The sequence below is a fragment of the Brienomyrus brachyistius genome, chromosome 2 (genome assembly GCF_023856365.1).
Source record: "Brienomyrus brachyistius isolate T26 chromosome 2, BBRACH_0.4, whole genome shotgun sequence".
Lineage (NCBI taxonomy): Eukaryota > Metazoa > Chordata > Actinopteri > Osteoglossiformes > Mormyridae > Brienomyrus > Brienomyrus brachyistius.
In genome coordinates, this window is record NC_064534.1 from 31,198,053 (window position 1) to 31,213,261 (window position 15,209).

Consider the following 15,209-nt stretch of genomic DNA (forward strand, 5'->3'; position numbering starts at 1 on the left):
CTTTTTCAAATTGGAGTTCATGAAAAGCGTGAAAGTCCTCAGTTTTGAACCGGTTTTAATTGTCAGATTCGTCAAAAGCAGATTTGCACTGGGATGGAACCTGGAATCTGGGCTTTGAAGCCTGCAGGCGTTTCCCTTTGGTCGGACTTCCCTGACGATAGCGACCTGTGGCCCATACAAGTGTCGTCTGTAGTTTTCCTCCGTCGATCTCTTCCCAGAAGCCGCGTGGGATTCTTCTAGCGGCCACAGCTGACGGCATCATTGTCACGCTCCCTTGGGTTCTGCAGTGAAACTCATAAGTAAGGAAGTAAGACTCCATGGCCATGGTCATGTACTGTACCTCGGCGCTGCCTTCGGCTTATTCCTGGAATCATGCTGCTTTGATAATTTCGTGGAACTTGTGCGTCTTCCTTGTTTACCTCTCGGCACTCCCTGCCCTCCGAGCTGCTACTGTCTGAATCCAGGGGCCGCTGACGTTTTCTCTTGCAAATAGGTGTGTTTTGTGGACAGGAATGGATTTCCATACCATTACATCGTGGAGTGGAAAAATGCTGGGGGGGTCACAGCTGCCTGCTGACTCACAGATCTCGAACGGTGTGATCTCAGGACACTGCCAGGTCTGTCTGAGTGAACCTGTCCACTTCACACCCTGTACAGAAAACGTGTCTCAACTTCCTGGTGTGTTGGCCTGTTAAGTGACAGCCGCGGCAGGGTCAGTAAGGTTTAGCGTCCACCACTGTCCTCTGGTGTTTCGTGACCGGTCTCTGCTTAAAACCTACTCATGACTTATGGCGGATGTTGGGAGAGCGGGACGAGCCGTTTGGATTGGTCAGTTTCCAGATTTCTCTGGTAAGATAGCCCCCGCCAGCGTGAGCCATCAGGATCAGCGGTGGAGAGCTGAGGGTGATTTGCCGTCTTGGGTCACTCCTGCTGGGTCAGTGTAAGGCTGAGTGGCACTCAGCAGGAGCTGGGTGGTCTTATCCAAAATGCATAAATAACTATGGTTCCAGATCCAAGAGTTTTTAGAGGAAAAAGCCCCAATCTGGTCTTCATATCAGAACAGTGTCCTGGTTGTCCTCCATAGCTGCGGTGTTATATTGTATCCAGGGGGTCCTGGAGTGTTCTGGTAACGTTTGTCCACATGGCCTAATTGGACCATCCAGCCATAGGCATCAGTGTATCTCTACATGGATGTCTGTACGAGGTGGTCTGTCCTCGGACGCTGAACTGCATATAGATTCACACCACTGCTCCTCATGAGGCTCCTCCCCCAAACCAAGCATCCAGCATGAAACATCGAAGCGGGGGCAGCTTATTTACAGCTATTTACAGCTCAGCCTGGTCAAAATCCTCTGTTTTGTTTGTCAGACTTGTAAAACAGCTGACAGGGCTGGAAAAGTCATGGAGTGCTTTTTTTGCGGTTCTGTTTATTATTTAGACATGAACTGAAATTCACTGACTTCCTGCCAGCACGACCACCTAGAGGGAAAGGCCCTCAGTCCGTGATGCAGTTGGCAAGCCACCTGCTAGCAGTAGCTGCTATAAGTAGTGTCCAATTAAGAAGTGAGGCTGCGTGTTGTTGTGTAAACAGTGGAACTCTGTTTTGGCGGTCGATGTCACTAGGGAAAGGGGGAGCGGCTCTGCGTGTCTCCTGTATGTGAAATACCCAGCTGACGTTTTGTTAATTGAAGACTGGATGCCAGCAAAGAAGGTAGGCCAAGATCAGGGTGGTGACTGCCTGCAACCTCTGCGAATCTTCATTTATTGTCAGGTGTGGTGGCCTGGATGTTTCTGCCAGGCAGTAAAGCCTGGCTATAGGCCGTGTTTGGTGTATACGTGCATCTGCTCGGATGCGGGTTTGTGCCGTCCAGGGTTAACATCCAGGTCATGAAAGTGGCCGGGAGTAACAAAAGCGACTTTGCTGTATTGACGATATTGCAGGCGCAGTGAAGGGTGAACTCAGGACGTGGCATGTGAAAGGCAACCGGGGAAGCCGGCAGACACATCCAAGGCCTGAAACAATGGGTCTGGAAATCCCCCCCCCCCCCCCCCACAAAAAAAAAATATTAGCAACTAATTAATTCTGTAGTTAGTAAAATTACTAGTTTAAACCCCCCACCACCACCACCTCCCGATCAGCAAAAATTACTGAGGGGAACCCCCCCCTCCTTCCGTCTACGCTCCATCAGCAAAAGCTGGTTCGGTGTAACTCACCCCCATCGTAACGAGAGAAGGGTTCCGTACGAACCACAAAGCAGCACTTTTTCGGAGATGCACCGACGTATCACTGATCTGTTTGTACATCTAGCTGGAAATCTGGGTTAGTTTCAGGCCTGTGGTGGAAACCCACTGTTGTCTACTATATATATATATATATATATATATATATATATATATATATATATATATATATATATATATATATATATATATATATATAAATTTTAATGTTTTATTTTTTAATTCTCTCTTCCCCGGGGTTAATGGTAAAACACATTGTGAAGTATGTGCATATGGAAGATGCTTGATTGGTAGTGCACAATCAGATGAATCAGTGAAGGACCGGTGGATGGAAATGTGCTCAGGGAGGTACCGAAAGGTCAGCCTGATATGGCCGGGGGTATTGGTGATGCAAGTTTCACATGTGGTGTACAGACAAGTGCGCTTGTGTGTTGACCATAGACTGGGTTTTTTTATTCTTCCGTTTTTGTCAGTTTCACTTCATAATGAGCAGGTACCGGGTGCAGGTGACACAAGCCCTTTGGCATCCGTGCTCTTGGGTGAGGCCATCAGCTGAGGTTCCGCCCACTGGCATTTAGCCTGACTTCCCACTCCTGTCGCGCCCGAGGGTTCAAGTCTCCGAGCGGAGTCGTCACTCCGGCTCGTCATGTTGTTCCGTCATCTGTTCGACATGATTCTGGCGACGGCCACATCTGCCACCGCCCTGTTAGACAGCCACGTGTCTGTTTTCTCCCCAGATGTGCTTATCCTCTCCTGTCTGTGCTCGAAGTAGCTACCCCTCAAAGGGCAGATGCTGTCGCACCTTGTTCAGGTTCTGCCCAGTGCACAAAGTAGGGAGTTCTCGCAGAAAGGACACAAAGGGCCGCGCACACAAATGTAGAAGTGGCTGAGATTTCCCAGGAAGCAGCTGATGAACCCACAACTGATGGCAGATCAGCGGGGCGAAGTTCAGCCGCGTGACGCGGGCGTCATTTGTCGGAAATACCGCCAGTGTGTTTTATTTGCATTTTATGACTGAATGGAGTCCATGTGCACACTGGGAGCAGAGAAACGATTTTTCTGAATGCGCCTGGGAGTGATGTTGCGGAGACGCGTGTACATCGAGCATGAGGATCCGTCAAGGAAGCGGAACCATCAATTTTCCAGAGTGGCGGCGCTGTGTAATTCTTCGAGTGAGTGCTTCACCAAGAACCCGCAGGTCTGCATTCCTCTGAGTCTTTGCTGAATGGAGACTTCATTCGGTGGCTTTTGTTGGTATTTTTCAACTTTGGGGTTGGCCTATGGGCCAGGAGTCTAAGGGAGGAGGCTGCATCGTACTGGGTAAGATGGAGTCAGCAGGTTGTTAACGTCAGCCGTGTGTTAGAGTTGTTTACGTTAAACAACATAAACAACGTTGCGTAACAATTGGTGAAACTAGACAGCTTATTGAGTTTAGAAATCTGGTGTTAGGATTGCAAAGCATGCATAAGTCAGGGTTGTAGCTAAGGGTGATCTGTCCATCTTGCCTTGCGGTCATTCACACGGTGTTACCTAAGAGAAGTGGTTCTGGCTTTTTAGCCCCAATTCTCATTTCTCAACTTTGAAACCAGTGTTTTTTTACGTCTTTGCTGGTTTTATCTTAACTCGCCTGGGATCCCGATCCGGGATGAGGGGGACCCTGAAAAATGCCCAGGCAGAGGTACAGGTGGCCATTTTCCTGCCTTCTGAGGAATTAGAATCCATTTCAGTTCATCACAGAACAGGTGGCCGCTAAGAGAGATCCAGGAAGCTGTCAGCTTCGAAATTGGACCTTCGTTCTGTTGAAGCACTAGCATCTGTCCGGTATTAGCCATCCTGTGACGTGATCCTTGCTGATTTGTACTGCCTTTGAGGATACCCCCTCCCCCCGAAACGGCATTTGAGCAACGGAGTCAGAATTATTCATCCACAAGTGGGCTGCTGCCTTTTTTTTATTTTTTATGGGAGCGAGTGGGCTCAGAATGCCGTCCCCTTCCCTGCTTTTCTTTGTCCTCCTTGCCGTTTCGTTTTCCTCCTCTGACCAGACCATATCTCACGTGCTCTCACACTCCCGCACACCTGACACCCCCCTGTCCTGTGCCCCGCCCCCCCCAGATTTCCCGTCGTGCCCAGACATGAAGATGTGGATGGGGCTTTAGGGGTGTGCTAGACCAAAGGAGAACAAACTCACCACTTATTCTGGAGGCACATCTGCACCCGAATCGGTGTCACAACCCCATAACAGCCTCGCGGGACCCGATAAGCGACCTCACCGGGGCGGGCGGAGAGGAGGCAAGAACACGGAGGGACGTTGAGTCACCGCAAGCGGGGCTGCGGCACGGAGAGATGATGTTCTTCATGTTTTTAAGGTGTCCCCCTTTTCTGCGCTGGCATGTGCGAAACAATGCAGAAAAGCCACTATTTCTAATTTTCCCACTTGCGTTTTTGTTGATTTTATTGTCCAAGTATTTACAAAATGATGACACGGTTTGTAAGCAGACATATAGCTACTGGATATACGGTTACATAACCAGTTTAACAAGACCTTTCCGCAAGCCTCCTGGTTTTCCGCAAGCCTCGAAGTTTTGGGTTAGGGTAATGTTTGACTGTTTTTAGTAATATATTTTTTATTGGGTTTCAGTGAAGGCCTTACAAGAAATTGATGAGTAGTGATGAATAGGGTTATAAAGCGTGATGATTTTGATGTCCTCTGTAAAGGATTGATGGTATTTTTCGATTAGTCTGTTCCATTCCATGCATTGTTACTCAGTACGGCTGAAATGACGAGGAATGAGCGGATGACATCATCTCTTTTTAAGGTATTTAAAATGTTAAATCACGGCTCGTCTCCGAACTTCAGGGATCATCACGTTTTTCAGCTCATTTATAAGCTGATCTCAAGACAGCAGCTTTGCCAGTGAGGATCGTAAAGCAAAACTGGCAGATTGTTGTGTATGAGTCCCCCACACCTGTGTCCTTCCTGAACTGTGTATCAGGCAGTTGTGTCAAAGAAGCAAGGCATGTGGTTTGATGACAGATATAAGAAAGTGTAGCAAATTTGGCCTCCATACTGGGTGTGATTGATGTTTCCTCTTCTGTTTAGTGCTCTACAGCGGCACCTACAGGGATGTGGTCAAAATTGCACGTCACACTCATTTCAGAGTGTTTGAAGCTTACTGTCCAATCATGGGAAGCACACATGGAAGGTTTACTCTGAACGTCTGGCACACATCCTGTAGCAGCCTTTTCAAAAGCTAACAGCCACTAAAACGTGTCTCTAAACAGAAACACAGTTTCTGAACCGGTTCCTGCTTCAAACCTGCTTAAAACCAGAACATCGTGGCCATACCATGACGGCATGACCCACTGAGCCACTGTACCACCAACAATCGCAATCCTTTCTCCTCAGTGCGACAAAAGATGACGTCATGTTTTCCACCTCCACCTGATCTAGCAGAGCTAATCAGACCTGTCTTTCTTACTCATCTGTATCCATGTGGCTCTGCCTCGGAAGGTCAATATTTTACAAAAGTAGGTTCAGTCATTGCTGCACAACTCAGGACCTTAAACCCAGGCGTGGCCCGGTAGCAGTTCCTGTAACGATGAGTCTCTAAATGAATTAGGACCGTGGGTGTCAGATTTCTCCCGGGACCCGGGAGTTGTGTTCTGGCCGTTCTGATGAACGTTCTCGCTCAGTTTGTCTCAGACCCTTCTGTCACCCCGCTCCCCCGGGCGCTCCGATGCCACATCATTCCAGAAGAGCTGCCAGTGAGCACCGGAGGCGGGGCCGAGCACCGCCGTGCCGAGCACTCTTACAACCTGTTGTTGCTTCCTTGCATCATTTCATGGATTTAAAAGGTTTGCTGGAAGGAGGGTGAGCGATGAGGATTCCCCAGAGTAGTCATGTGACTCCAGTCTTTTAATGATGACCTTTTCTCCTTTCTATTTTTTTCCACTCCCAACAACACGCACCTAAAATATATGCATCTATTTTTCTTTCTTTAATTCTCTAGCTTTCATGCAAGATTTTTCTTGGGGGGGCGGGCTCTAAAAAATATCTCACCGACTCCGTTTCAAGCCTTACGTTGGGTTTTGTCTGAAGCTCCTCACAGAAATGATGCAACTGAGAGACAGAGTCATGCTAGGCGGCTCCGCGTCCGCAGGTCGGGAGGGCCGCCCTGCTGCCTGCTAATGCGTATTTATGGGCTCGCTAGCCACAGTTCCGCGCACCGGGGTGCGCCTCTGACTGATCAGCTGACAAAGGAGCCTTGTTTATTTTCGGCCGCGTCCGTTCGCCGCTCTGGTTGGTAATCTTTGCGTCGTGTCACGTGTGTGTTCCGCTCACTTTAGGTGTTTGGTCATGCATGTATTTTTGAAGTTGTTGTTGTTTTGTGTAGCCTTTTTGTTTGTTGATTTAAGGTACAGTAACGCTGCCTATCTGAATCCCTGCCAAGAGCCAGTCTGTTGGCTCAAGCCATTTTTAAGATGTCCTCACTTAGCTCCAGGTCACTGAGGTGATTTTTCCGCATCCCCCCCTCCCCCCGAGCTTCAGGGCACACCAATCTCGCAAACCTTCCCCACTCCCCCGCACTCACCGTGACATGTACATCTTCCACATTTACATGTATGTCTACATGCACGTTGCATTTTGCCAGAATGCCAAGCGCTTGAAACTGGATTGATGATGCAGGTCTGATGAAATTAAACTACCGCCAACGCGCTATCCTTTTATGCGTGAACATTTTTTTTTCCCCTGATCGATACTATTTTTCTGGGATGCGATTTTTTATTTTTATTTTATTTTTTTTAAATAATTAATTAATTTTTTTAATAGAAGGGGCTGATCACGGTTCAAACAATGTCCAAGGACCTCCTATCTGGTTCTGATGTTAATTACACACATTTTTCAATCAATCGTGCATAATGCGGTCTCTCTGCTGTCCCATGTAGACACTGATGGTCAATGACGGGCTTGTCGATGACGGAGAGCAGCGAGTGGAAGTCCACGGTACTGTTTAGTCCATGATGCCGTCGTCCACGCGGAAAGTTCTGAAGGACCCCGAGGTGGCCAACCTCTTCTTCAAGGATGACCCCGAGGAGGTCTTCTGTGACCTTCAAGAGATTGGCCATGGCAGTTTTGGGGCGGTGTACTTCGTAAGTGGCCTCTCCAGCACCACCATCACCATGCTGTCACCCCGACAGTGTCCTCTGGACATTAACGGTGCATCTGTTTCAGGCCCAAAACTGCTACACGAATGAGGTGGTGGCCATTAAGAAGATGTCCTACAATGGGAAGCAAACGACAGAGGTGAGTAGCTGAGCGCAAGGCTGAAGTTTGACCAGCCCAAGCTGGGGCGGGCCTCATTGGTTTTAAAATTTAGCCGCCCCATCACTGAACTGAACGCTGTGGCACCAGCCGCTATTTCTGTGAATGCTAGGGATTTAAACGTAGGCTGATGATGATGTCCTACTCATAGCGAGGCAATGATGAATCACTATTATGCAGAGATGTAACTGAATTTTGCCCTGTGCATACATGTCCAGAAAATAGCAGCATGCAAAGTCCCCCTTACAATGAATTGAAGCAGGTTGCTTCTTCTGCTGGAGGGGAGTCGTTACCGTATTTACAGAACCTTCCTGTCCGACCCCCTCCCCAAACATTATAACCCAAGTAAAAACACAGCAGTCCACCACCCGAGTGGACGTCCAGGTGACTCGGATGCAACGCTTTCCCCGTTTCACAGAAATGGCAGGACATCATCAAGGAGGTGAAGTTTCTGGAACAGCTCCGTCACCCCAACACCATCGAATACAAGGGCTGCTACCTGAAGGACAGCACTGCTTGGGTGAGTCCGCCATGGTTGTGTCGCCGCCACATCCTCCTGCCATATTTGCATTATTCGTGTTACGCAAATGCCTTTGTAGGGAGTGATTTCCATCCGGCCTGAGGTTTTCCATTTCCTGTAAGACCCCCTGGATTACCTTTGCTCTATTATTAATTGTGATTTTTCTCCACCCAGACATGCCTCCTTGCACCATGAGCATTAAACATCCTTAGCTATGTAAACTTCTCCCTTTGGCTACCGTGGGTCTATTTTTAACAAAGACATTCATGAGAACCACATGACCTTGAGCTGGCTTAGCTGCCCGCGTTTGCTTCAGGTTAACGAAATGTCACCTTAATTCCCGTGCCGTTAAAGTGAGAATGTTCTGGCTCTCCTGCTCATGGCATTGTTCTTTGTTCCGCTCAGCTGGTCATGGAGTACTGCCTGGGCTCAGCTTCTGACCTGTTAGAGGGTGAGTGTTTGTTTATTTTTTTTTTTAAGCAACCTGATGCATGTTGAGAACTCGGTAGAAGGTACGTGGAGAGATGCTACATAAGCTACGCTTCTCTTAGTTTGGAGGTGGAAGATTCGGTCCTTTTGCTAACATTTTCCCTGGAATTAGATGATTCATTGAAACATTTGTCGAGACACTTGGCAGGAAGGTCCTGTTTGCCAAATCTGGAGGCAACACATTGACCTGATCTAATTTTCACTGCCCAGTGACTGTGATGTGATTTACATTGCAATGTACGTAAAACCTTGGTCATTTTGATTTCTCTTTGAACACATAGTTCACAAGAAACCGCTTCAAGAGGTAGAAATTGCTGCCATTACCCATGGTGCCTTGCAGGGACTGGCTTACTTACATTCCCATACAATGATTCACAGGTGAGTGGTCCTTGCCTAATGGAAGATTTGTAGTTTCTGCTGAAAATAAGATGTCGCCCTTTGAAACATTTCCCTTATTTATCGAGAACTTCCTTGTTTAATGGACAATTTCTAGACGCAGCAGAGGAAATGCTCTCAGTATCATAGTACTGTCGAACTTAGTCCGGCCTTTCGAAAAGTTGAAGCCATGGTTTATGTACTTTCCTTCAGAGATGTGAAGGCTGGAAACATCCTCCTGACTGAGTCAGGTCAGGTCAAACTGGCAGACTTTGGGTCTGCGTCCATAGCGTCTCCTGCCAACTCCTTTGTGGGCACTCCGTACTGGTAAGTCAAATCCTGGGGCCTGGTGGAAGTGCGCCTTTGGTGTGTAGAAGGTGACATTTTGGTGAACGGGTCTCCTTCCTGTGGCAGGATGGCCCCGGAGGTGATACTTGCCATGGATGAGGGCCAGTACGACGGCAAGGTGGATGTCTGGTCCTTGGGAATCACCTGCATCGAGCTGGGTGAGTGTCCCTCGCAGACCGAATTAGGAGAGAGGGCGGCCTGTGAGTGTCACCGGGACAATTATGTCCATTGGGATCAGGGTTCCTCTGGCTCTCCTTATAATTCATAAGTGCTTCCTTCCTGGCTTTATCCATTATCGTATAATTTACAGAGCAGATTGTCAGAAGGTTTCGGAGAACAGATGATCTAACTGTTTCCTAAAATATGGTATCCTTTAAAAATAAAAAGCATGCTGGCAGATGGGAATGCCTTGTGGAGAGCCGGCTGGACTCTGCATCGGAGTGGTTTACCTGTTGTGCTTCTGAGAAGATGGGCTTTCAGAGCGATTCACCTTGTAGCCAAAATACGATTTCTTCTTTCTGCCCAATTTAAAAAGTGTAGCTAGTGGGTCGGGGTTGTTCTATGTGGTCTCACTGGATTATGAAGGCAAGAGTCAGGGGGGGACAGGAAGGCCTGTGAGCTAGCAGGACCTCAGGGTTCGGCTGATCTGTCTGACTTAAGTACACATCTCTTCTTTCCCCCAGCGGAACGCAAGCCCCCCCTCTTCAACATGAATGCAATGAGTGCCTTATACCACATCGCCCAGAATGACTCTCCCACTCTGCAGTCCAATGAGTGGTAAGTCCCCCCGGACTCCAGATCGGGATGCGTTACATAACCACCCGAGGAAGCGGTCACCTCCTTTAAGGCCGAGCTTTGCCCTCGTCGGCCGTGAGCCGAAGGCGCAGTGAGGCACTTTTGGTGAAGGACTCAGCACGCAGTGACTCTGCTGTGGAGAGAGGGACCTTTATTATTAGAAAGCACTGGATACAGTGCAGCTAAATTAAGACCCAAATGTAGGTGAAGATTTTTAGTTCAGAAATATATCTCTCTCTCTCTTCCCCACAGCTTTGATGGTGGTCCCAGCACAGGTGTTGAGGGGTATTTACTCCCTAGTCAGGGCAGTTTGGGTGCCGTATAAAAGGGAAACATCAAGTTCAAGGTCTTGCTGCCCCCCCCCCACCTCTGAAATCCTTGAGCTTTACCGAGCACTGGGAAAACGTGCCCCGAGAAATGTGGGAGCCCTGAACACGCACACATACTTGTGGGTTGTTTGCACTTCCCTTCCCCCCTATTTTTCTGACATTTTATTTTAAGAGTTGCTGCCCGCTGGTGTATTTAAGTCGGCACATACAGGAGCAGTGCCAGTGTGCGCTTGGCCAGTGCCAGCTTAACAAGGCCGTGCAGGGGCACAGCCTCGGATATGAGGAAACCGCAGCTCTGTGTCCCCCTATACCTTCCCCTGTGTCTCCCTAGACCTGGGGAGGATCATGCTGACGTCTCTCCGCCACTACACCCCCCCCACCTCTGGAGTCAAGAATGAAAAATAAAAATGTGTTAAATTGAGCTGAGTTAACGGGCCCAGCAGTACTGTGCCGTATTCGTACACAAACATCCCAGCCTGAGTGGCACAGTGTCCCTGGTTCTCTTTAGAAAACACAGTTTCAGTTCTTTGTTTGACCCAAAAGCTGTGGGGTTTTGTGTGTTTTTTTTGTGTTCACCCATCCCAGTGTTATGTACTGATTTTTATTTATTTTTTTTCCTTTCCCCTCTTTTTCGTGCCCCTTGCCACCGCAGGTCAGACGCCTTCCGAAGCTTTGTCGACTACTGCTTACTGAAAATCCCTCAGGACCGACCCTTCTCAGCCGATTTGCTGCGGGTGAGCCCCTGGGACACGCTCCGCCAGGGGTCTGTGTGCATCCGTGTGCTTCATCTCAAATGTATCAGAAGCTGCATTGCATTCTGGGTGTTGGTTTGTGTTTCTGCCTTTATTTTTTGTTACCCCCACCTCAAATGGTGAACCATTGTTTTTGTGAGAGTGTTGTGTGTGTGAACCTGAGTCATGTGAGCTGCATATTCAGAATCACCTGATTGTATTGGGACTGGAAACCACCGTACTCACAGTCATGACCGAGCGTTTAGTGCTGTCATCTCTTAATAGGATGATGCCTCCTGCTTCTTATCTGACTCGGGCTGGGAACTTGTATAGCAGGACTAGAGTGAAAATCCAGTCCATCACTCAGTCCTCTTGCTGTATTTCCCAGTAAGGCATGATTTAAATGGGAGTTGCCTGTGGGGGGGAATGGGGTGGGGTTTGTGGGGTTTCATGTCCCAGTATGAATGAGCTGGGTGAGACAGACAGGGGTGTGGTGTCTGACTGTAATGACTGACATGCCATGACACCAATGAGACTGAAGCTGTGCCCTCCTTCTTGGCCAATTAAACATTGTTTTTACACATGGGAGGTTTGTTTTAATTGGCCGAGGGGAAGACAAACCCATTTCATGCACACCCACCCACCTCACCCAGCCTACTTTGCAGCCGTGCCTGGGAGGCCCGTTTTAACGACGTTTCAAGGTGCTGTGGGCCCCTCGGTTCCAAGATTACATAAAGTCCCATTTCGGTCTGCCTCGCAGCCGCTCCGTGGATCCTTAAAGCTGTAGCCACTTACCTGTTCACTGGAAGGAGATCTTCTGTATGACGTTCTAATTCACTAATGACTCATTCTTCAGGGGGAAAAAAAAGTCACGTTTTATACTGATTTCTGTCTGCACTCATAGCTACTTCATGAATGGCTGTGTGTCATAGCCTGTACACATCCTACATATTTTTCAAAGTGCCAGGACTCCACTTTTGGGCAATGAACACTTCAAGCGCCATCTACTGGAGAACAGAAGTATAAGCCCCATTCGGCCTGTCTGAAATCACGAAGTCGTTTTTACATTGATCCAAAGTCACAGCAGTACACAACGTAAGGCTCCAGTGTTATTGAAGTAGACCAAGGTTCTGGTGGGCTGACAGAAATTATTCATAATTGAAAAACCCATTTTTAGAGGCCAGTTATGTCTATGGTGCCATGCCCGTTTCCGTCTCTGTTCTGTCTTCTGCTGATTCGGGGGAGGGGTGAGGCACGGCATGGGCAGTTAGGTGTCATATATCATTTTATCTTGCTCCCACCAAGCATGACTTCGTCCGGCGCGATCGCCCCCCACGGGTCCTGATCGACCTCATCCAGAGGACCAAGGATGCGGTGAGAGAGCTGGACAACTTGCAGTACCGCAAGATGAAGAAGATCCTGTACCAGGAGAAACACAATGGGCCGATGAGTGAGTCCCAGGAGGAGGAGGAGGTGAGAAACGCGAGGACCCTGGGGCTGTCTGGCTCAGTGCCCGATTTAAAAAAAATAAATAAATAAAATAACAAAAAATAAAAAATCATTACTTCTGTGGTCACATTAAAAGTACATTTTTATAATGTTTATCAGTATGTTTTCCCCAGAATACTGACAAAAAAAAAGCGTTCTTTGACTTCATGACACCTTACACGTGTCCCTGTGCCGGTGTCGCCGCCCTGCAGGACAGCGAGCAGGCTGGTTGCAAGATGAACAGCCTGGGCAGCAATCACTCCATCCCCAGTACCTCAGTCAGCACGGGCAGCCAGGGAAGCAGCATCAACAGCATGCAGGAGGTCATGGATGAGAGCAGCTCCGACCTCACCATGATGCACCCCTACGACAGCATCCCGGAGCCCTCCTCTGGCATCAAGAAGGTCAGGGCAGGGGCGGAGGGTGGGCACAGGGGAGTAGAGTACGGCGAAGCCAACTGGGAATCGCTTGGCATTTTTTGCATGTGCTAGCTTTTCCACAGTGATGTCATTGGTAATCATCTCCAAAATCTAAAACACCAGTCAACTAAGCCCCCCCCCCTAGACTGTGTGTCCTCATTTGCCTGAAAATTATTTATTGTTATTAATTACAGGGGAGATTGTGGTTCCCACTTGAGTGACGAGCATTTAATCAAAGCAAATGAATCCATTGACTGACGCGTGGCTTTTCACACCACTGACAGGCATGGATCTGGGTCCATCGCGGAGAAATGCCGGTTTTTGTATTGATCCAAGTTGTTTGTCTGGCCTTGTTCTGCTGCACTGGACAGTTGAATAAACAGTAAATTGATTATTGATTGCCTGAGGCATTTGAATATCCTTGAAAATGCACTATTGTTACCTCATAAACTTATTTATTGTTACTTTTCATGCAGAATTCACATGATTTTTATCTACAACCTGTAGAATTTGCAGCTGGTTTTCTTTAGATAGAACATCGTATAGCGATGAAGAAAATGACATCACTTTGGATCCTGTGGGTCCAGATCTTAGACCTTTTTATTTTATTTTCTTTAACACTTCTGCTCGAGGGCTATTTGACTGGAGATACTTCGCTTGATTATGCTTAAGTAAAGTTCAGTGTTTGTGTCAAATGTTAAAGTTGGCAACAAAAACAAATATGAGATTCTTTCATGTTTTTTTTATTATTATTTGTGCGTATTTCCTCCTGTCATCTGACACCTTTGTTAATCAGCTTACAGGGAAGACAGGAAGAGAGATCTCGCTGCGTGTCAGATTTAAGACAACACTTAATTTAAGACGAGCGTTCGTCAGCCATGCTGTTTGATAAGGTGGCGTCACACAGGAAGCTGTACCTTTAAATATCAGATCAGCGGGGCAGGGTGTTGGGCGCTTGCAGAAATAGAAGCACTGGAATCTATGAACTGAAGGAACGGCTGTAGTGTCAGATCAATCATTACCAGCGTTTAAAGGCTAGATCTTGTTCCCTCTGTTGTCTTCTCAGAGGGACGCACAGCCTGGTTTTTCTTGGGGGGGGTGTGTTATAAACTCTGGTCCCTGATACTGCATGTCCTGCTGTCCTCCGGCCCCCCATTCTTTAAACGGTTCCACATGTTCTGTTTCTGCAGCTTGGGCCCCCTTGTATCGAGCAGCCGCCTCAGTTTCTCACCTCACTGTAGCTTTGCTGGTTGAAAGCTCAGCACCTGACCACCCCCCCCCCCCCGCTTTCTCCTTCCTCGCAGGTGCATGCCTGTATTCAGGATGAGTCCGGGCACCAGGAACCCAGGCCGGAGGTGCGGCCCGCCTCCGAGAGAAGCCAGGCCATCAGCTACAAAAACCGCGAGAGATTCGCCACCATCAAGTCGGCGTCACTGGTGAGCCGGACCTCCTCTGTCCGCCTCCCCTCCTCCCGCCGTCTCGACATCCCTCTCTGTATCCACAAGAAAGCCCCCCCCGCCCCCACCCCCTTCTGTGTCTGTTGTCATGGTGACCGGAACATGTGAAAAAGCAGATGTTGTCGTGGCTTTTTCTCGCTGCCGGGTGACGTAGTCGCTCAACGTACTACAATAGTGGCGCAGTCTAATTAGAGACCTGCCTATTGTGTCTGTGCGGGTCTTTGCGGGTCTGCGCTGTTTATACTCAACTTTCCCAAGTCATAGTGATTGCTTTCTTGTCGTGTGTCTGAAACGTAAAATCACTGCTCTGTAGGATTCGACAGGCAGCCATTTAAAACTCGACAACCACGTTGATGCCTTATTAATGGCTGTGCGCTTGGGCCAGGAGTTTGTTTCACGGTTTGGCGTTTTGTAAAATCCGACAGCAACAGTGTGGCGTGTTTCTGTGTGGCGAAGTGGCTGACCCGCTGATGTCACCGCCGCTAGCTGAATGCTAATGACCCTAGACCCCTCCCTCGTCAAATGAGCTTGGGGGAGGGGGGTTGAGTGTATTGCAGGAAACCAAACGCATGCAGTGTGGTGTCGGAGGAAGTAGAAACACTTCTGAACTGTCACTGTGGTCAGAAAGGCAGGGCGTGAGCGCACCATAAGTCAGCGTTGCCCTTATTTGGGCGTCAAGCGGTTGGCTGCCACA

General features: G+C 48.4%; 1 protein-coding gene across 3 annotated transcripts in view; it reads left to right on the plus strand.

The window, feature by feature from the left end:
- Positions 1-15,209, plus strand: part of taok3a (TAO kinase 3a) — a 31,430-nt gene that overhangs the window by 6,207 nt on the left and 10,014 nt on the right. For all 3 annotated transcript variants that reach the window (XM_048995767.1, XM_048995788.1, XM_048995777.1), the window contains exons 2-13: positions 7,189-7,392; positions 7,475-7,546; positions 7,983-8,084; positions 8,490-8,535; positions 8,855-8,951; positions 9,162-9,275; positions 9,363-9,454; positions 9,980-10,073; positions 11,073-11,154; positions 12,457-12,624; positions 12,852-13,043; positions 14,363-14,494. In XM_048995767.1, coding sequence (XP_048851724.1) covers positions 7,261-7,392; positions 7,475-7,546; positions 7,983-8,084; positions 8,490-8,535; positions 8,855-8,951; positions 9,162-9,275; positions 9,363-9,454; positions 9,980-10,073; positions 11,073-11,154; positions 12,457-12,624; positions 12,852-13,043; positions 14,363-14,494 — 1,323 coding nt within the window. In that variant the 5' untranslated portion in view covers positions 7,189-7,260. The remainder of the gene's footprint in view (positions 1-7,188; positions 7,393-7,474; positions 7,547-7,982; positions 8,085-8,489; positions 8,536-8,854; positions 8,952-9,161; positions 9,276-9,362; positions 9,455-9,979; positions 10,074-11,072; positions 11,155-12,456; positions 12,625-12,851; positions 13,044-14,362; positions 14,495-15,209) is intronic.